Source organism: Oncorhynchus clarkii, chromosome 12 (assembly GCF_045791955.1).
Source record: "Oncorhynchus clarkii lewisi isolate Uvic-CL-2024 chromosome 12, UVic_Ocla_1.0, whole genome shotgun sequence".
In the NCBI taxonomy this organism is placed as follows: Eukaryota; Metazoa; Chordata; class Actinopteri; order Salmoniformes; family Salmonidae; genus Oncorhynchus; species Oncorhynchus clarkii.
The window spans coordinates 18,722,676-18,742,185 of record NC_092158.1 but is presented as its reverse complement, the minus strand read 5'-3'; the positions used below and the strand labels follow the sequence as shown (position 1 = coordinate 18,742,185).

At 50.9% G+C, this 19,510-nt stretch overlaps 1 protein-coding gene across 2 annotated transcripts in view; it reads right to left on the bottom strand.

Moving 5' to 3' along the window:
• Positions 1-263: 263 nt before the first annotated feature.
• Positions 264-19,510, bottom strand: part of LOC139422834 (phosphatidylinositol 4-kinase alpha-like) — a 36,091-nt gene continuing 16,844 nt past the window's right edge. Inside the window, exons 25-51 of one of the 2 annotated variants that reach the window (XM_071174230.1) lie at positions 19,413-19,502; positions 18,297-18,416; positions 18,130-18,222; positions 13,502-13,658; positions 12,849-12,976; positions 12,587-12,745; positions 11,728-11,879; positions 11,534-11,641; positions 11,199-11,419; positions 8,371-8,529; positions 8,205-8,284; positions 7,869-8,068; positions 7,562-7,649; positions 7,229-7,396; positions 5,848-5,901; positions 5,464-5,584; positions 5,202-5,331; positions 5,035-5,105; positions 4,757-4,829; positions 4,382-4,559; positions 4,143-4,247; positions 3,522-3,647; positions 3,152-3,272; positions 2,710-2,869; positions 2,532-2,621; positions 2,363-2,446; positions 264-1,927 (exon numbers count right to left, since the gene is read on the bottom strand). In XM_071174230.1, coding sequence (XP_071030331.1) covers positions 1,876-1,927; positions 2,363-2,446; positions 2,532-2,621; positions 2,710-2,869; positions 3,152-3,272; positions 3,522-3,647; positions 4,143-4,247; positions 4,382-4,559; positions 4,757-4,829; positions 5,035-5,105; positions 5,202-5,331; positions 5,464-5,584; positions 5,848-5,901; positions 7,229-7,396; positions 7,562-7,649; positions 7,869-8,068; positions 8,205-8,284; positions 8,371-8,529; positions 11,199-11,419; positions 11,534-11,641; positions 11,728-11,879; positions 12,587-12,745; positions 12,849-12,976; positions 13,502-13,658; positions 18,130-18,222; positions 18,297-18,416; positions 19,413-19,502 — 3,288 coding nt within the window. In that variant the 3' untranslated portion in view covers positions 264-1,875. The remainder of the gene's footprint in view (positions 1,928-2,362; positions 2,447-2,531; positions 2,622-2,709; positions 2,870-3,151; positions 3,273-3,521; positions 3,648-4,142; positions 4,248-4,381; positions 4,560-4,756; positions 4,830-5,034; positions 5,106-5,201; positions 5,332-5,463; positions 5,585-5,847; positions 5,902-7,228; positions 7,397-7,561; positions 7,650-7,868; positions 8,069-8,204; positions 8,285-8,370; positions 8,530-11,198; positions 11,420-11,533; positions 11,642-11,727; positions 11,880-12,586; positions 12,746-12,848; positions 12,977-13,501; positions 13,659-18,129; positions 18,223-18,296; positions 18,417-19,412; positions 19,503-19,510) is intronic. The other variant, XM_071174231.1, reaches the window with a different exon arrangement.

Genomic DNA, 19,510 nt, shown 5'->3' with positions numbered 1-19,510 from the left:
AGTATTTTTGTCTTTAACAAAGCCCTTGTGGGAAAAACTCATTCTGATTGGCTGGTCCTGGCTCCCAAGTGGGTGGGCCTATGCCCTCCCAGGCCCACCCTTGGCTGCACCCCTGCCCAGTCATGTGAAATCCATAGATAAGGGCCTAAGGAATTTAATTCAATTGACTGAATTCCTTATATGAACTGTAACTCAGTAACACAGTTGAAATTGTTGCATTTCTATTTTTGTTCAGTATAGATAAAATGACACACAAACTGGGGTTTATGTTTCAGTACTTTATCACAATACAACAGTCCAATAAAAATACTAATAATGGAACAGCTCTTTATCATCCCATTGGTCTGAAATGCATGTCCTGTTAGCCATTACAACCTACAGTACATAGCAGGGCTCTACGCTGATCTTTTTTTACAATGAGCATGTGTGCACCTAAGTTGAAAAATGTAAGCACACAAAGAAATTAATACGCACAATGAAAAATATTTGAAGTATTAAAGCTAGAATCCTTAAAATGTTTCTAGGTGCACTGGTACGCCTACATTTAACCTCCAGGTCACACAGCAGAACATTTAGGCGCATATGTGAATAAAATGGTTACACCGTAGAGCCCTGAAATACAGTACACCGTAATATACTTCACATGCCAATTTCTACTCATTTAGCAGACACTCTTAACCCTAATTGCTCCTGTAAGTCACTATGAATAAGTGTCTTGCTCAAGGGCACATTGGTAGATACCTCACCTAGTCAGCTGGGGGCATTCAAACCAGCGACCTTTCGGTTCCTCGCCGCTAGCTGACCTGCCGCCCACGTTATATTACAAACATACTCTGTAATACATACATGGATGTTTAAGATGAAATACCCTAAGTAAAATAATAACATATGCATTCAGATCAAAAATAATACATACCATCTCATCTAAAATTATAGATGTAAGATGAATTATCTTTACAGACTACCAAGTAAAATATCTTCATAAACAGAAGGGTTTCTGAAGAGATTATGACAGCAATCTCCTATGTTGACACACATTAAGAAGGTAACGTCTAACACAACATCAGAGGAGTATAGTTGTCATGTAATACCACCCTTCTGTTTGTGCCAACGTTTAGAGAAATGGCTTTTTGGGTCTTCGTTGTCATTGTAAAATCACCACCACCATTGTAATACTAAACACAAATCCCGGAGATTCAACTACAGGATTGAAGGTGAATAAAATCTTTCTTTGTGCAGAAAGAGGAATGTCTCCAAACAGAATCTCACACACACCTGTTTAAGAATGCTACTAAATCCATGTAACTACTAGAAGGTCTGGTCATGAGACATGCAGAGTTAGTGGGTTATTTGGTAAACAACACTGGTTTATTCTGTACTGGACCCACCAACCTTGGGGCGGATACACACACAGTATGTGACTGACTCAAGACAGATATAGTCACTAGCTCCACCATTAGAAATGTCTCCAGAGAAAATATCTACTCATCACTTTTGACTACAGGACAGGGACACTCACATCCACTATGTGATTGCATCAAGACATTGATACGTGATATATGGATTATGATCGTGGGATTTGCTGATTGTATTGGAGTTCAGTTACAGGTTGTGTGATTGGTTGTTTGGTTGATTGGTTAGTGTGATTTCTCTAGTCTAGCATAACAGCTCTTGATCGGGGTCCAATCAGTTGGGTGAAATACAGCGATCTATAAAGTGCATAAGTTGCTGGACGCTAGCTGGCTAGCAAGCCAAGGATATTACTTAGTATATAGGACAACCTCTGACCTTACCTAGTCTAAAGAAGAGGTTACTGCCTATATAAGGAATAAGAACTCATATCAGACAGGTATGTGATAATACTGCAGCAGGTCTTCAGTATGGGATCTGGTTCTGGTAATACTGAAGCATATCATAGGTCTTGCTCCTGAGGAAAGACAGAAAACAGACAGTCAGCATGTGTATATAGACAGTTAGCATTATGGATATTTCCTGTGGCCGAGTTGGGGCCAGGGGTCAGTAAAGGAGCGAGAGACTGGAATGGGAGCAGGGCCATTGAGTGAGGAAAGGAGCTGGAATGGTACAGGGCCATTGAGTGAGGAAAGGATCTGGAATGGTACAGGGCCATTGAGTGAGGAAAGGAGCTGGAATGGTACAGGGCCATTGGTGAGGAAAGGAGCTGGAATGGTATACAGGGCCATTTTGGCCATTGAGTGAGGAAAGGAGCTGGAATGGTACAGGGCCATTGAGTGAGGAAAGGAGCTGGAATGGTACAGGGCCATTGAGTGAGGAAAGGAGCTGGAATGGTACAGGGTCATTGGTGAGGAAAGGAGCTGGAATGGTACAGGGCCATTGGTGTTACCTGCTGCTGAGGAAGCAGCTCTGGATGACCTTGATGATGAAAGCAGCCGCCTCCTTCTCACTCATACTGGGGTTGAACCGCTGCCTGTGAACACAGACATGGTCAGAAATGGTCACGAGACTTGGCACAACCTAATTTATGCTCCCATGTGGTTTATTGATGTACTGACTTGAGCAGTTTGATGGTCTGTCCTCTGAAGCACGGTAGTCCAGTGTCCAGCATCAGAGTGACTAGAGACACCACTGCATCCATGTAGGGCCTGAGAGAGGTGTAACAAAAATAGAATTAACCCATAGAAAGACCGTTTAGATGCAAATAAGATTAAGACCCCACCCACACACTCTTACCTGACGGCCAGGTACCCCCTGACACACAGCTCCATGAACCATTTGAAGGGAGTGGCTTCCATCTTGCCTCCCATGATCATCACCATCTCATCGGTCAGCTTGATGTCCGGCTCCCAGCCCAGGTTACCACCAGGAGAACTCTCAAACATGAAGCCAAAGTCTGAAAGAAGATGCTGTTTTAGACAACGATTATAAATTCAATTCATATATTTATTGTCACAAAGAGATAAAAGATATCCACATTGCTGTATTAAATTAATGATTGATTGTGTGGATGATGTTTTGGATGAAGTTAAGGATGATTGTGTTTCCATGTGGATGATGTTTTGGATGAGGTTAAGGATGGTCGTGTTCCTATGTGGATGATCGTGTTCCTATGTGGATGATGTTTTGGATGAGGTTAAGGATGGTTGATTGTGTACCAATGTGGATGATTTTTTACCTATGTGGATAAGGTGTCCCTTGCTGTCCAGCATGATGTTCCCGTTGTGTCTATCTTTGATTTGTAGCAGGAAGAGCAGCAGACTGTAAGCAGCCATACTACGGATGAAGTTATACCTCGCCTGGAGAGGAGGGGAATGAGAGAGGGAGAGATTAGGAAGTACCATGTATTAACCATGTTGGTGAAGTAAAATAGTTGACATATGTTTATTAAGGCAACAGATCCATTGTAATGACGTACTGTATGTACTCAAGAGTATTTCTCTTTTTTTAATAATCCTTCATTTCTGATTCATTAAGAATAATGGCACAGACGAGGATCAGGTCAGGGGTCAGAGTTTAGGGGTCGTAGGACAGCACAGTCATCTCACCTTCTGGAAGGCCAGAGTGGACTCATCTCCATACTGGTTTCTGAAGTAGTCATACATCCCAAAGTCTGTCTGTCTGCCCAGTTGGTCACGGGATTTACAGTCTGGGATACACTCAATCACACCACACTGGACACAGAGACAGGAAAACCATTACTGTGATGCTACACTGCACAGAACAAGACAAAGATTAAGGTTAATAAAGATTAGGGTGCAGGGGTTAGGGTATAGGAGGTAGGGTGTAGGGCAGAGGACAGAAACAGGCTGCCCGTGGGCCAAAACCGGCCCACTAGTAATTATGCCCCCCCCCAAAAAAGTGGGGATTTTAGTTTTTGCTCAAGAAAGACTAAAATCACCAGGAATTAAGCTAAAAATGAGTTGAATTTAGAAAATCCGTCCAAGTATTCCTACAAATACAAAAAGAGACATGTGATCGTGTCTCAATGTAATCAAGGTATGAAATTATTGTATTTGGAAGTACGAATATCTTTTTGGGCATAGTTAGTCAATTTTCAGTGTAGAAATTATTATAACATTTTTCCCGGAACCATTCACTCCCAACAAAAATGTCCCTGCGACTGAATCTATCGGCCTAGCCCTGGTGTAGGGGAGAAGTGTACATACCCCAGGGGCAGTAGCCACAACTCTGTAGGGAAACACAAACAGGTCCAGACCCACAAGTTGGAAGATGTTCTTAAACAGACCAATGATCTGGAGAGCCAGCATGTCCTGGGCAGGGAGGGAGAGAGAGGAAAAGAAAATTCAAAAATATGCTGATTGAAAAATAAATAGTTTATAAGCGCTGAGTATGTAAAATATGCTTGTGGTGTGTGTATGCGCATGTGTTGGTCTATCTATCCTACCTGTCTGCAGTCGTCTCCCACTTTAAAGATGGCGGCCTGCCAGACGATCCTGCGAGCTACATCTTCACCCGACTCCACGTCCTGGGAGTCAGTCTGACAACGCAGACCCTCTTTCTCCAGCTCACTGACCCCACAACGCTTCACCTTGAACTTAGCCAGGTACGGGGCCTTGGCAGCACTGGGAGAGAACGGAGACAGCAGTCAGATATAGATCCTGTGAGAAGGGTTTCTATTCCTTTTTCAAAATAGCATAAAGGAATAGATATCCACACACCATTGAATGCTCCTGTGTACTTTATTGCAACGTTCCAACTGGAAGGTCTTTGTCAGGCATGAAATCAATCAATCAAATGAATAGAATCAGTGAGTGAGTACCTCTGCATTGGTGTTCCAGACTTGTAGTCAATGTCCAATACGATGGCCTCTGGATTACTGGGCAGGTAGCAGCCTGGAGGATGGCCACCGGGAGGGGCGAGATGGACAGACACAAACAGTGACTACTGCTTCCGCATAGCACAAATCACAGATACAGGAATCAACTGCTTAGAGGTAAAAACACCTAAGTCAAAACTATTCACATACACCTCACTGTAATCAAACATGCACCTGCACCCACAGACCTAGCAACATAGATGTCTCCTAGCTGTTGTTACCTTGCTGGACTTTGATGTCAGACAGAGCTTTGAGACAGGCCCTCTTCCTCTCATCTCCCTTTGGGGTGGGCCTAATAAAAACACCAACACTTTCATATCCAGAAACCAGTTGGTTGACAGTAGTGGACTATAGGGACTGGAGTTGTGATTAGATTTGTTAGTCTTACTTGATGATGGCAGATACGTTGGTGATTTTGTCGAAGAAGTCAAACTCTCTCTGGAAGAAGTCTTTAGCTGCACCAGACTGAGCACCTATTATCTCCTCAACCATCTCCTCCAGCAGATCCCCGATGTCAGCTACACGGAGAGAGGAGGGAAGAAAGAGGAGGGAAGAGAGAGGAGGGAAGAGAGAGTGTGAGGAGTGGTAAGTGTGTGAGTGTGCAAGTAAGTGTGAGTGAGTATGAGAGTGTGTGTACATATGTGTCTCACGGTCTTTATGGTGTGCCTCCTCGTCCAGGTAGATGTTAGTCTTCATGTTCCAGATGAACTGGTGGGCCAACAGCTGAGACTTCTGGGCCGCCCACAGGATGTACTCCCTCACATACCCCATCTGCCAATCAAATACAGACATACACACACTTGTTTTACTAAAAACAATTTATACCCTATTTTTCCTTACCCCTACACCTAAACCTTAAGCTAACCCTGACCTCTAAAATAGCATGTTTCCTAGTGGTAAAATGTCTCCACCTGTCTAAATGGTACTTGCTTTACTATCCTTGTTAGGACTTCTGTTCCCCACAAGGAAAGTAAAAACCAAACACACACGGTAATGTAGAAACACAGCAGCTAGTTAAATGTCGTGTCACTCACCTTGTCATAGCGCAGGGCCTGAACAATCTGAGGAATGTAGAACAGGATGGCATCCTAGAGATTGAGATAGATTAGTGACGGTATAGTGTGTGTTTCATACCAGAGGAAACGGCCATAGTGTGTGCGTTTCGTACCAGAGGAAACGGCCATAGTGTGTGCGTTTCATACCAGAGGAAACGGCCATAGTGTGTGTGTGTGTGTGTCGTACCAGAGGAAACGGCCATAGTGTGTGTGTTTCGTACCAGAGGAAACGGCCATAGTGTGTTTGTTTCATACCAGAGGAAACGGCCATAGTGTGTGTGTGTGTCGCACCAGAGGAAACGGCCATAGTGTGTGTGTGTGTTTCGTACCAGAGGAAACGGCCATAGTGTGTGTGTGTGTTTCGTACCAGAGGAAACGGCCATAGTGTGTGTGTGTGTGTGTCGTACCAGAGGAAACGGCCATAGTGTGTGTGTGTGTGTGTGTCGTACCAGAGGAAACGGCCATAGTGTGTGTGTGTTTCGTACCAGAGGAAACGGCCATAGTGTGTGTGTGTGTCGTACCAGAGGAAACGGCCATAGTGTGTGTGTGTGTGTGTGTCGTACCAGAGGAAACGGCCATAGTGTGTGTGTGTGTGTGTGTCGTACCAGAGGAAACGGCCATAGTGTGTGTGTGTCGTACCAGAGGAAACGGCCATAGTGTGTGTGTGTCGTACCAGAGGAAACGGCCATAGTGTGTGTGTGTGTCGTACCAGAGGAAACGGCCATAGTGTGTGTGTGTGTCGTACCAGAGGAAACGGCCATAGTGTGTGTGTGTTGTACCAGAGGAAACAGCCATAGTGTGTGTGTGTGTCGTACCAGAGGAAACGGCCATAGTGTGTGTGTGTGTTTTGCACCAGAGGAAACGACCAGTGTGTGTGTGTGTTTTGTACCAGAGGAAACGACCAGTGTGTGTGTGTGTTTTGTACCAGAGGAAACGGCCATAGTGTGTGTTTCGTACCAGAGGAAACGGCCATAGTGTGTGTGTGTGTGTCGTACCAGAGGAAACGGCCATAGTGTGTGTGTTTCATACCAGAGGAAACGGCCAGTGTGTGTGTTTCGTACCAGAGGAAACGGCCATAGTGTGTGTGTGTTTCGTACCAGAGGAAACGGCCATAGTGTGTGTGTCGTACCAGAGGAAACGGCCATAGTGTGTGTGTCGTACCAGAGGAAACGGCCATAGTGTGTGTGTGTGTGTCGTACCAGAGGAAACGGCCATAGTGTGTGTGTGTGTGTCGTACCAGAGGAAACGGCCATAGTGTGTGTGTGTTTCGTACCAGAGGAAACGGCCATAGTGTGTGTGTGTTTCGTACCAGAGGAAACGGCCATAGTGTGTGTGTGTGTCTATGAAGTGTGTGTCGTACCGGAGGAAAGGACCGTAGTACTTTGACCCCATACTGAGCAGTAAGGGGGTGCGGGGGGTACATGGAAGAGAAGTAGGACAGGCCGGTGGGAGGGTCAGCAGGAGCCCAACACAGGATATGACTCAGCTCTGGAGAATCTGCATCAATGGTGTGCCATGTCACCAGGAACTGGAAAACAAATACATTTTGGTAAATTGAAACACCATCACTTCTAATCCTGAACTGTTTAGCTCTGACATAAAAAAACATGTCTTTCATAAAAACCTATTTGAGGTATCATAAGCATTGGCCACTCCTGTGTTGCAGATGACCTGTAGATCAACAGTGACTCACCTTGACAGCCTCAGGTACGTCGCTGACCGCTCCAGGGTCCAGCCTTACCAGCCGGGTCACCTCAGCCACGATCACATCGTTCTTAAACCTGAACATACAGACACGAGAGGGTTAACCCAAACGCTGTTCTTAAACCTGAACATACAGACACGAGAGGGTTAACCCAAACGCTGTTCTTAAACCTGAACATACAGACACGAGAGGGTTAACCCAAACGCTGTTCTTAAACATGACAACAAAAGTTAGAGGTGGAATGAATCCAAAGCTTTTCCCAAACAAATCCTAACCAGGGTGTATGTGTGTGTACCTGGCTGGTAGCTGCATAGCCAGGTAAGGAGATATACCCCAGGCCAGGTTGACGTTGTCTTTCCACTGTTTCTCACTGAGGCTGATGTACTTGGACCTCCAGTTGGCGATGCTAGTCTCCACGGACTGTTCTGTAGCGATGGCCAACTCCTGGGTGCACAGAGGGTTGTACCAGGTAGTCAACCGCTCAATCTCACTGGCCTAGAGAAGGGGGGGGGGGGGGGGGGGGGGGGGGGGGCGAGAGAGAAAGCACATCAGTCCTAGCAACAAAATGTAATTGAATAGCCTGGAGGGAGAGTCAATGTTAATGTCTTTGTCAAGGTCTCCAGAATGTCACCAGTAAGGCCAGCAGCAGGGTCCGACGCTTCATGTAGTACTTATGAAGCTGAGTCCCTCTGTTACTCTTCTTAGACATGCCTGGGGACAGCAAGGACATGGTCAGATCTCAGGGTGTGTGTGTGTGAGCGCATTGCGTCTGTCTGTGGGCGTGTGTGTTGTGTTACCTGACTTCTTGGAGGCGGTGGACATGCCAGAGGACAGAGGGTAGGTGTTGATCCAGCCACTCTGGCCACTCTGCTGGGAGCGGGAGTCATGAGACATGGTGCTCCTGGGCTCCTGGGCCGTCATCACTGACAGACTGTTCAACGACGGGTCCTGGTTGTCTACACACCCACGGACAGACAGACAGGAACACACACACAGGGACACTCAGCAGGCTGACACACACACACACACACTCCCTGCCTCTTTCTATCCCTCATTATTTGGGCCCTGAGATTTTCCTGACTATGATCTAATCAGGAAAAATTCTGGTCCTTCATTTAACTCTATCCATTATCTCTTTCCATCTCTTTCTGCAATTATGTCTGTCAGTCTAACTCTGAATTGCTTCACATTCTCTCTCTGCATTCATCAAAATAAACACTGGCATGCATCTCTCTCCATATCGCTTAATGCATTCATTTATTCTAAATTGAGACCGACATGCATCAGCATCCATATGAAAAGATGTTGTGAACCAGAGGAAAATATAAATGAGGTAGTGAGCATCGTCTCAGCAGTCGATGGAGGGGGAGTTGACCTGCGGTATAGTGAGCTTTATAGTGTTAGCCCGGTCTTATATGAGATGGCCATGCGTTGTTCCCACAGGTGGTGGTAGAATTTACCCATAACCGCTGATACAGGATCAGGGGTTATTTCACCCACCTAATGGTAAATAGTTACCATTAACGGTAGAGTAATCTGATCCTAGATCTGTGGTTAGTGCTAGTTTCTACCTGGTGTGATCCGATGAGTTATGAGTGAGATCATGTTGTTCTTGGGGACGCCAAGGACAGAGGAGTAAGAAAGGTGTGGGTTGTCACAAAAAAAAACCTTGAACAAGAAAAACCTTGAATTTCTCAATTTGTGTTTTGTTTTTGCTGACAAATCAAGCTGAGGGGGCGGATCGGCATGATGTGTAGAATAATAACACATCTTGTGTTTTGTTTTTGCTGACAAATCAAGCTGAGGGGGCGGATCGGCATGATGTGTAGAATAATAACACATCTTGTGTTTTGTTTTTGCTGACAAATCAAGCTGAGGGGGCGGATCGGCATGATGTGTAGAATAATAATACATCTTGCGTTTTATCACAAGTGGCAGATCTGCACCAAGCTCCACAGCAGCTATAGATGGATATATTGAAATGGACACACAGACAGAGCGAGCGAGCCCCACAGACACACAGACACACACACACACACACACAGAGCGAGCGAGCCCCACACACACACACACACACACAGAGCGAGCGAGCCCCGCACACACACACAAACACACACAGAGCGAGCCCCGCACACACACACACACACACAGAGCGAGCTCCGCACGCGCACACACAGAGCGAGCTCCGCACACACACACACAGAGCGAGCTCCGCACACACACACACACACACAGAGCACAGAGCGAGCCCCGCACACACACACACAGAGCGAGCTCCGCACACACACACAAACGAGAGCGAGCGAGCCCCGCACACACACACAAACACACACAGAGCGAGCCCTGCACACACACAGAGCGAGCTCCGCACGCGCACACACAGAGCGAGCTCCGCACACGCACACACAGAGCGAGCTCCGCACACACACACACACAGAGCTCAGAGCGAGCCCCGCACACACACACACACAGAGCGAGCTCCGCACACACACACACACACAGAGCGAGCTCCGCAAACACACACACACACACACACACACACACACCACACACAGAACGAGCGAGCCCCGCACACACACACACAGCGAGCGAGCGAGCGAGCCCCGCACACACACACACACACACACACAGCGAGCGAGCCCCGCACACACACACACACACACAGAGCGAGCGAGAGAGCCCCGCACACACACAGAGCGAGCGAGAGAGCCCCGCACACACACAGAGCGAGCGAGAGAGCCCCGCACACACACAGAGCGAGCGAGAGAGCCCCGCACACACACAGAGCGAGCGAGCCCCGCACACACACAGAGCGAGCGAGCCCCGCACACACACAGAGCGAGCGAGCCCCGCACACACACAGAGCGAGCGAGCGAGCCCCACACACACACACACAGAGCGAGCGAGCGAGCCCCACACACACACACACAGAGCGAGCGAGCGAGCCCCACACACACACACACACACAGAGGGAGCGAGCGAGCGAGCCCCACACACACACACAGAGCGAGCGAGCGAGCCCCACACACACACACAGAGCGAGCGAGCGAGCCCCACACACACACACAGAGCGAGCGAGCGAGCCCCACACACACACACAGAGCGAGCGAGCGAGCCCCACACACACACACAGAGCGAGCGAGCGAGCCCCACACACACACACAGAGCGAGCGAGCGAGCCCCACACACACACACAGAGCGAGCGAGCGAGCCCCACACACACACACAGAGCGAGAGAGAGAGAGCCCCACACACACACACACAGAGCGAGCGAGAGAGCCCCACACACACAGAGCGAGCGAGAGAGCCCCACACACACAGAGCAAGCGAGAGAGCCCCACACACACAGAGCGAGCGAGAGAGCCCCACACACACACAGAGCGAGCGAGAGAGCCCCACACACACACAGAGCGAGCGAGAGAGCCCCACACACACACAGAGCGAGCGAGAGAGGCGGGGGAAAAAAGGAGAAAGAGAGAGATTCTACAGACTACGCAGATGTATCGATCCATCAGCAGCGTAAAGAGAGCCTGTTCAGGCGTCAGATTTGACCTGTGTAAAAACGTACTCCTGTAGTCTTGTAGTGCGGTTGTTAAATCAGCCAGCCCCACCGCTGTAGGCTTACTTAGCATCGATATCGGAGAAGTGCTGGACACAATTAACGATCCGAATATCCCGGCAGAGAAGGTGCTGAGGGTGGGCACGGCGCCTAGCTCACCGGGAGGGACCAGCTGGCACGCCGCCAGGTACTTCTTGTCTGACAGGATGCTGGCGTAGAAACGGATCATGAAGCTGATGTCCTCACGCAGACGCTTGTCCCCCTGGGTAGGGAACTTAGGGGGGGCACTAGAGGGGGGAGGATAAAATGATTTAAAAGATGCCGATTTAGAGAGGGAAAGTTATGTCCCACGTTAGTAGTGAGTTGGACTGTGGAGTAGAACTGTGTGTGTGTGTGCGTACCTGAAGTAGTCGAAGGCGGTGGAGTAGATCTTCTCTCGGAGGACATTCCTGATGGTGGCGTTGGTGACTACGTCAGAATGGAGCAGTGCTAGACCCAGAGTAAGGAGCCTACACACACACACACAATGATTGTATCAATGAGTGGCTAATTTGTTCTGAATCAGAAACTGGATCTAGTGTGTGTGAGAGAGGACCTGAAGCGGGGTCCGATGGCGGCTACGTGGCGGTTGAGGTTGCTCTTAGCTCCGCCCACGTTGAGGGAGAGCGAGCGTTGTAACAGGCTGCCGAATATCTCCACCTGGTCTTCACTGGAATACTTAGCTATCTCAAACCTCTGGACCAAGAACTGGAGGGGGGGGGGGAGACAGAGGACAGAGAAGAGAGGGGGGAGAGAGGACACAGAGAGAGAGGACACAGAGAGAGGGGGGGAGAGAGGAGAGAGAGAGGAGGGGGGAGAGAGAGGAGAGAGAGGGGTGGAGAGAGGAGGGGGGAGAGAGGAGAGAGAGGGGGAGAGAGAGTGAGGAGAGAGAGAAAGGGTCGAGAGAAAGGGGCGGAGAGAAAGGGGCGGAGAGAAAGGGGCGGAGAGAAAGGGGCGGAGAGAGAGGGGGGGAGAGAGAGGGGGGGAGAGAGAGAGAGAGAGAGGAGAGAGAGAGGAGAGAGGAGAGAGAGGAGAGAGAGAGGAGAGAGAGGAGAGGAGAGAGAGAGGAGAGAGAGAGGAGAGAGAGAGAGGGGAGGAGAGAGAGAGGGGAGAGAGAGAGAGGGGAGAGAGAGAGGGAGAGAGAGAGAGAGGAGAGAGAGAGAGAGAGGGGAGAGAGAGAGAGAGAGGGGAGAGAGAGAGAGGGGGGAGGAGAGAGAGGGGGGAGGAGAGAGAGGGGGAGGAGAGAGAGGGGGGAGGAGAGAGAGGGGGGGAGGAGAGAGAGGGGGGGAGAGATGTCCTTGAATTGCAAGGGAGAGAAAGCACAAAGCCGTTTATGCGGTAAAGTCCTCTTACTCTAGTGTTTTAACCAAAATGTAAAAAATGAACTAAAGCTGCCAGACAGGACACACACACACCTCTATCCAAATGCAGTGAGGTGTGACGGCGGGGGGGCAAGGGACAGGCTGACTCTCCTCCGAGGCTGCTAGGGGATCAGCCTCCACCTGAGCATCAGAGAACAAGCCCATCTTCAGCTCCACTGTCATCTGCCACGCCCCCGCCATCTCACGCATGAACTGCAGAGAGGGGGGTGGGGGAGAGCGAGAAAGATGCCCATGTTAGTGTGGGTTTGAATGCCGGTACTTGAACTGAAGCAATAGGATGTCTCCAGATACTTACTGGGACCTCTACTCCTGTGCGAGCAGCCAGCAGCCACTCCCAGCAGGCGATAGCCGTCTCCATGCCGTGTTCTGTAAACATCTTCAGAGGAGACCAACACAGGTGGTGCAGCAGCTGAGGATCACATTCTACACCCCCCCCCCCCCCCCGCCCAGAGAGAACACAGAATACTTCAGTAGGACAGGTACAGAGCTACAACACAGAGAAGATTTCAGTAGGACAGGTACAGAGCTACAACACAGGGAAGACTTCAGTAGGACAGGTACAGAGCTACAACACAGAGAAGACTTCAGTAGGACAGGTACAGAGCTACAACACAGAGAAGAGTTCAGTAGGACAGGTACAGAGCTACAACACAGAGAAGAACTAATTTAGGCTTGCCTAAACAAAGGGGTTAATACTTATGCAACAACTACAGATTTCAGTTATTTAATTTGTATAAAAAAAATAGTGTAGAATTGTATTTTCCCTTTGACATTATGGAGTATTGTGTGTAGATCAATAACAAAAAACATATATTAAATGTATTTCAATCCCACTTTATAACGGAACAAAATCTAAACGGGGCGTGAATACTTATGATGCATCCCAACAACGGGCTATTTGGTACATTCATTCCATATCAAAGTCTTCACTTTTCAACATGCACACACCTTTAGTGCTGATGAGCAGTGCTGCCAGTTTGAACATGTTCTCAGTGAAGGCCTCAGGGTTCTGGGCATCTAGAGCCTCTGTCGTCTGTCTGACCATCAGCCTGGACAGGTCTGACTGGCTACGCACTGCCTTACTGAAATGGATCATACCTGCCACCTGGAGGGAGCGAGCACACACACACACACACACACACACACAATATTGTCCTGTTGAATAAGGAGGAGAACTATGATAAAGGAGAAGTGAGTAGAGTCCTGTCTAGACCTGTAGCAGTGTCTCTCTGTACCTCTCCGGCATAGCGGGAGTCCTGTCTAAACCTGTAGCAGTGTCTCTCCGGCATAGCGGGAGTCCTGTCTAGACCTGTAGCAGTGTCTCTCTGTACCTCTCCGGCATAGCGGGAGTCCTGTCTAGACCTGTAGCAGTGTCTCTCTGTACCTCTCCGGCATAGCGGGAGTCCTGTCTAGACCTGTAGCAGTGTCTCTCCGGCATAGCGGGAGTCCTGTCTAGACCTGTAGCAGTGTCTCTCCGGCATAGCGGGAGTCCTGTCTAGACCTGTAGCAGTGTCTCTCCGGCATAGCGGGAGTCCTGTCTAGACCTGTAGCAGTGTCTCTCTGTACCTCTCCGGCATAGCGGGAGTCCTGTCTAGACCTGTAGCAGTGTCTCTCCGGCATAGCGGGAGTCCTGTCTAGACCTGTAGCAGTCTCTCTCTGTACCTCTCCGGCATAGCGGGAGTCCTGTCTAGACCTGTAGCAGTGTCTCTCCGGCATAGCGGGAGTCCTGTCTAGACCTGTGGCAGTGTCTCTCCGGCATAGCGGGTGTCCTGTCTAGACCTGTAACAGTGTCTCTCTGTACCTCTCCGGCATAGCGGGAGTCCTGTCTAGACCTGTAGCAGTGTCTCTCCGGCATAGCGGGAGTCCTGTCTAGACCTGTAGCAGTGTCTCTCTGTACCTCTCCGGCATAGCGGGAGTCCTGTCTAGACCTGTAGCAGTGTCTCTCCGGCATAGCGGGAGTCCTGTCTAGACCTGTAGCAGTGTCTCTCTGTACCTCTCCGGCATAGCGGGAGTCCTCTCTAGACCTGTAGCAGTGTCTCTCCGGCATAGCGGGAGTCCTGTCTAGACCTGTAGCAGTGTCTCTCCGGCATAGCGGAGGTCCTGTCTAGACCTGTAGCAGTGTCTCTCCGGCATAGCGGGAGTCCTGTCTAGACCTGTAGCAGTGTCTCTCCGGCATAGCGGGAGTCCTGTCTAGACCTGTAGCAGTGTCTCTCCGGCATAGCGGGAGTCCTGTCTAGACCTGTAGCAGTGTCTCTCCGGCATAGCGGGAGTCCTGTCTAGACCTGTAGCAGTGTCTCTCCGGCATAGCGGGAGTCCTGTCTAGACCTGTAGCAGTGTCTCTCCGGCATAGCGGGAGTCCTGTCTAGACCTGTAGCAGTGTCTCTCTGTACCTCTCCGGCATAGCGGGAGTCCTGTCTAGACCTGTAGCAGTGTCTCTCCGGCATAGCGGGAATCCTGTCTAGACCTGTAACAGTGTCTCTCCGGCATAGCGGGAGTCCTGTCTAGACCTGTAGCAGTGTCTCTCTGTACCTCTCCGGCATAGCGGGAGTCCTGTCTAGACCTGTAGCAGTGTCTCTCCGGCATAGCGGGAGTCCTGTCTAGACCTGTAGCAGTCTCTCTCTGTACCTCTCCGGCATAGCGGGAGTCCTGTCTAGACCTGTAGCAGTGTCTCTCCGGCATAGCGGCAGTCCTGTCTAGACCTGTAGCAGTGTCTCTCCGGCATAGCGGGAGTCCTGTCTAGACCTGTAGCAGTCTCTCTCTGTACCTCTCCGGCATAGCGGGAGTCCTGTCTAGACCTGTAGCAGTGTCTCTACGGCATAGCGGGAGTCCTGTCTAGACCTGTAGCAGTGTCTCTCTGTACCTCTCCGGCATAGCGGGAGTCCTGTCTAGACCTGTAGCAGTGTCTCTCCTGCATAGCGGGAGTCCTGTCTAGACCTGTAGCAGTGTCTCTCCGGCATAGCGGGAGTCCTGTCTAGACCTGCAGCAGTGTCTCTCTGTACCTCTCCGGCATAGCGGGAGTCCTGTCTAGACCTGTAGCAGTGTCTCTCCGGCATAGCGGGAGTCCTGTCTAGACCTGTAGCAGTGTCTCTCTGTACCTCTCCGGCATAGCGGGAGTCCCGTCTAGACCTGTAGCAGTGTCTCTCCGGCATAGCGGGAATCTTGTCTAGACCTGTAGCAGTGTCTCTCCGGCATAGCGGGAGTCCTTGGTAGACCTGTAGCAGTGTCTCTCCGGCATAGCGGGAGTCCTGTCTAGACCTGTAGCAGTGTCCTTCTGTACCTCTCCGGCATAGCGGGAGTCCTGTCTAGACCTGTAGAAGTGTCTCTCCGGCATAGCGGGAGTCCTGTCTAGACCTGTAGCAGTGTCTCTCCGGAATAGCGGGAGTCCTGTCTAGACCTGTAGCAGTGTCTCTCTGTACCTCTCCGGCATAGCGGGAGTCCTGTCTAGACCTGTAGCAGTGTCTCTCTGTACCTCTCCGGCATAGCGGGAGTCCTGTCTAGACCTGTAGCAGTGTCTCTCTGTACCTCTCCGGCATAGCGGGAGTCCTGTCTTGACCTGTAGCAGTGTCCTTCTGTACCTCTCCGGCATAGCGGGAGTCCTGTCTAGACCTGTAGAAGTGTCTCTCCGGCATAGCGGGAGTCCTGTCTAGACCTGTAGCAGTGTCTCTCCGGCATAGCGGGAGTCCTGTCTAGACCTGTAGCAGTGTCTCTCTGTACCTCTCCGGCATAGCGGGAGTCCTGTCTAGACCTGTAGCAGTGTCTCTCTGTACCTCTCCGGCATAGCGGGAGTCCTGTCTAGACCTGTAGCAGTGTCTCTCTGTACCTCTCCGGCATAGCGGGAGTCCTGTCTTGACCTGTAGCAGTGTCTCTCTGTACCTCTCCGGCATAGCGGGAGTCCTGTCTAGACCTGTAGCAGTGTCTCTCCGGCATAGCGGGATTCCTGTCTAGACCTGTAGCAGTGTCTCTCCGGCATAGCGGGAGTCCTGTCTAGACCTGTAGCAGTGTCTCTCTGTACCTCTCCGGCATAGCGGGAGTCCTGTATAGACCTGTAGCAGTGCCTCTCCGGCATAGCGGGAGTCCTGTCTAGACCTGTAGCAGTGTCTCTCCGTACCTCTCCGGCATAGCGGGAGTCCTGTCTAGACCTGTAGCAGTGTCTCTCCGGCATAGCGGGAATCCTGTCTAGACCTGTAGCAGTGTCTCTCCGGCATAGCGGGAGTCCTGTCTAGACCTGTAGCAGTGTCTCTACGTACCTCTCCGGCATAGCGGGAGTCCTGTCTAGACCTGTAGCAGTGTCTCTCCGGCATAGCGGGAGTCCTGTCTAGACCTGTAGCAGTGTCTCTCTGTACCTCTCCGGCATAGCGGGAGTCCTGTCTAGACCTGTAGCAATGTCTCTCTGTACCTCTCCGGCATAGCGGGAGTCCTGTCTAGACCTGTAGCAGTGTCTCTCTGTACCTCTCCGGCATAGCGGGAGTCCTGTCTTGACCTGTAGCAGTGTCTCTCTGTACCTCTCCGGCATAGCGGGAGTCCTGTCTAGACCTGTAGCAGTGTCTCTCCGGCATAGCGGGATTCCTGTCTAGACCTGTAGCAGTGTCTCTCCGGCATAGCGGGAGTCCTGTCTAGACCTGTAGCAGTGTCTCTCTGTACCTATCCGGCATAGCGGGAGTCCTGTCTAGACCTGTAGCAGTGCCTCTCCGGCATAGCGGGAGTCTTGTCTAGACCTGTAGCAGTGTCTCTCCGTACCTCTCCGGCATAGCGGGAGTCCTGTCTAGACCTGTAGCAGTGTTTCTCCGGCATAGCGGGAGTCCTGTCTAGACTTGTAGCAGTGTCTCTCCGGCATAGCGGGAATCCTGTCTAGACCTGTAGCAGTGTCTCTCCGGCATAGCGGGAGTCCTGTCTAGACCTGTAGCAGTGTCTCTCTGTACCTCTCCGGCATAGCGGGAGTCCTGTCTAGATCTGTAGCAGTGTCTCTCCGTACCTCTCCGGCATAGCGGGAGTCCTGTCTAGACCTGTAGCAGTGTCTCTCTGTACCTCTCCGGCATAGCGTGAGTCCTGTCTAGACCTGTAGCAGTGTCCTTCTGTACCTCTCCGGCATAGCGGGAGTCCTGTCTAGACCTGTAGAAGTGTCTCTCCGGCATAGCGGGAGTCCTGTCTAGACCTGTAGCAGTGTCTCTCCGGCATAGCGGGAGTCCTGTCTAGACCTGTAGCAGTGTCTCTCTGTACCTCTCAGGCATAGCGGGAGTCCTGTCTAGACCTGTAGCAGTGTCTCTCCGTACCTCTCCGGCATAGCGGGAGTCCTGTCTAGAGCTGTAGCAGTCTCTCCGTACCTCTCCGGCATAGCGGGAGTCCTGTCTAGACCTGTAGCAGTGTCTCTCCGGCATAGCGGGAGTCCTGTCTAGACCTGTAGCAGTGTCTCTCTGTACCTCTCCGGCATAGCGGGAGTCCTGTCTAGACCTGTAGCAGTGTCTCTCCGTACCTCTCCGGCATAGCGGGAGTCCTGTCTAGACCTGTAGCAGTGTCTCTCTGTACCTCTCCGGCATAGCGGGAGTCCTGTCTAGACCTGTAGCAGTGTCTCTCTGTACCTCTCCGGCATAGCGGTTTCTCAGGTTGAGTGAAGCCATGAAGTTGGAGTAGTCCTTCTTCACACAGGCTGGCCTTTCTGTCAGCTGGGTGATCTAGAGCGGATGACGGAACTTGGTTAGTATGTGTGTGTAATTGCGTGTGTGTGTGTGTGTGTGTGTCTCCTCACCCCTAGTGTAGTGCTCTGTCTGTTGTAGCCAGCGAAGTGCAGGATGCTCTCTGTAGCCATGGCCAGGCCAGTGTGCTGGGACAGACCGGACACCCAGTTCTGATGCTTGTTTAGGTACTCCTGGAGAACAGGGAGAAAATATACAAAACAGGGGATAGGAGAACAATTGAGCACAATTGGCCTAGCGTCGCCCGGGTTAGGGAGGGCTTGGTCGGTAGGGGTGTCCTTGTCTCATCGCACACCAGCGACTCCTGTGGCGGGCCGGGCGCAGTGCGCGCTAGCCAAGGTTGCCAGGTGCACGGTGTAGCCTCCGACACATTGGTGCGGCTGGCTTCCGGGTTGGCTGCGCGCTGTGTTAAGAAGCAGTACGGCTGGTTGGGTTGTGAATCGGAGGACGCATGACATTCAGCCTTCGTCAATGAGACAAGATAGTAGCTACTACAACAATTGGATACCACGAATTTTTTTTTTGAATTTTTACCCCTTTTTCTCCCCAATTTCGTAGTATCCAATTGTTGTAGTAGCTACTATCTTGTCTCATCGCTACAACTCCCGTACGGGCTCGGGAGAGACGAAGGTTGAAAGTCATGCGTCCTCCGATACACAGCCAACCAAGCCGCTGCTTCTTTAACACAGCGCACATCCAACCCGGAAGCCAGCCGCACCAATGCGCCGGAGGAAACACCGTGCACCTGGCCACCTTGGCTAGCGTACACTGCGCCCAGCCCGCCACAGGAGTCGCTGGTGTGCGATGAGACAAGGACACCCCTACCGACCAAGCCCTCCCTAACCCGGGCGACGCTAGGCCAATTGTGCGTCGCCCCACGGACCTCCCGGTCGCGGCCGGTTACGACAGAGCCTGGGCGCGAACCCAGGACTCTGATGGCACAGCTGGCGCTGCAGTACAGCGCCCTTAACCACTGCACCACCCGGGAGGCCCATATTTATGTTTTTAATAAACATGGAGGAAATAAAGTTGACATGTTGTCAACAATCCAAGCCAACCCTGTCTGTTTTGCCCAATAGTTGCACACGCATCGGTTGTGGTGCTAAACAACCAATCCGTCTATGCTTTTCCTTTACGAAATGCGGCGTGTGTGTGTGTGTGTCTCTCACCTGTAGGTGTGACTTGGTGACAGAGGGGGCCCACTTCATGGCCTCCTTCAGGATCTCCCCGCAGCGAGCAGCAAAGTCCTTCACTATGCTCTACAACC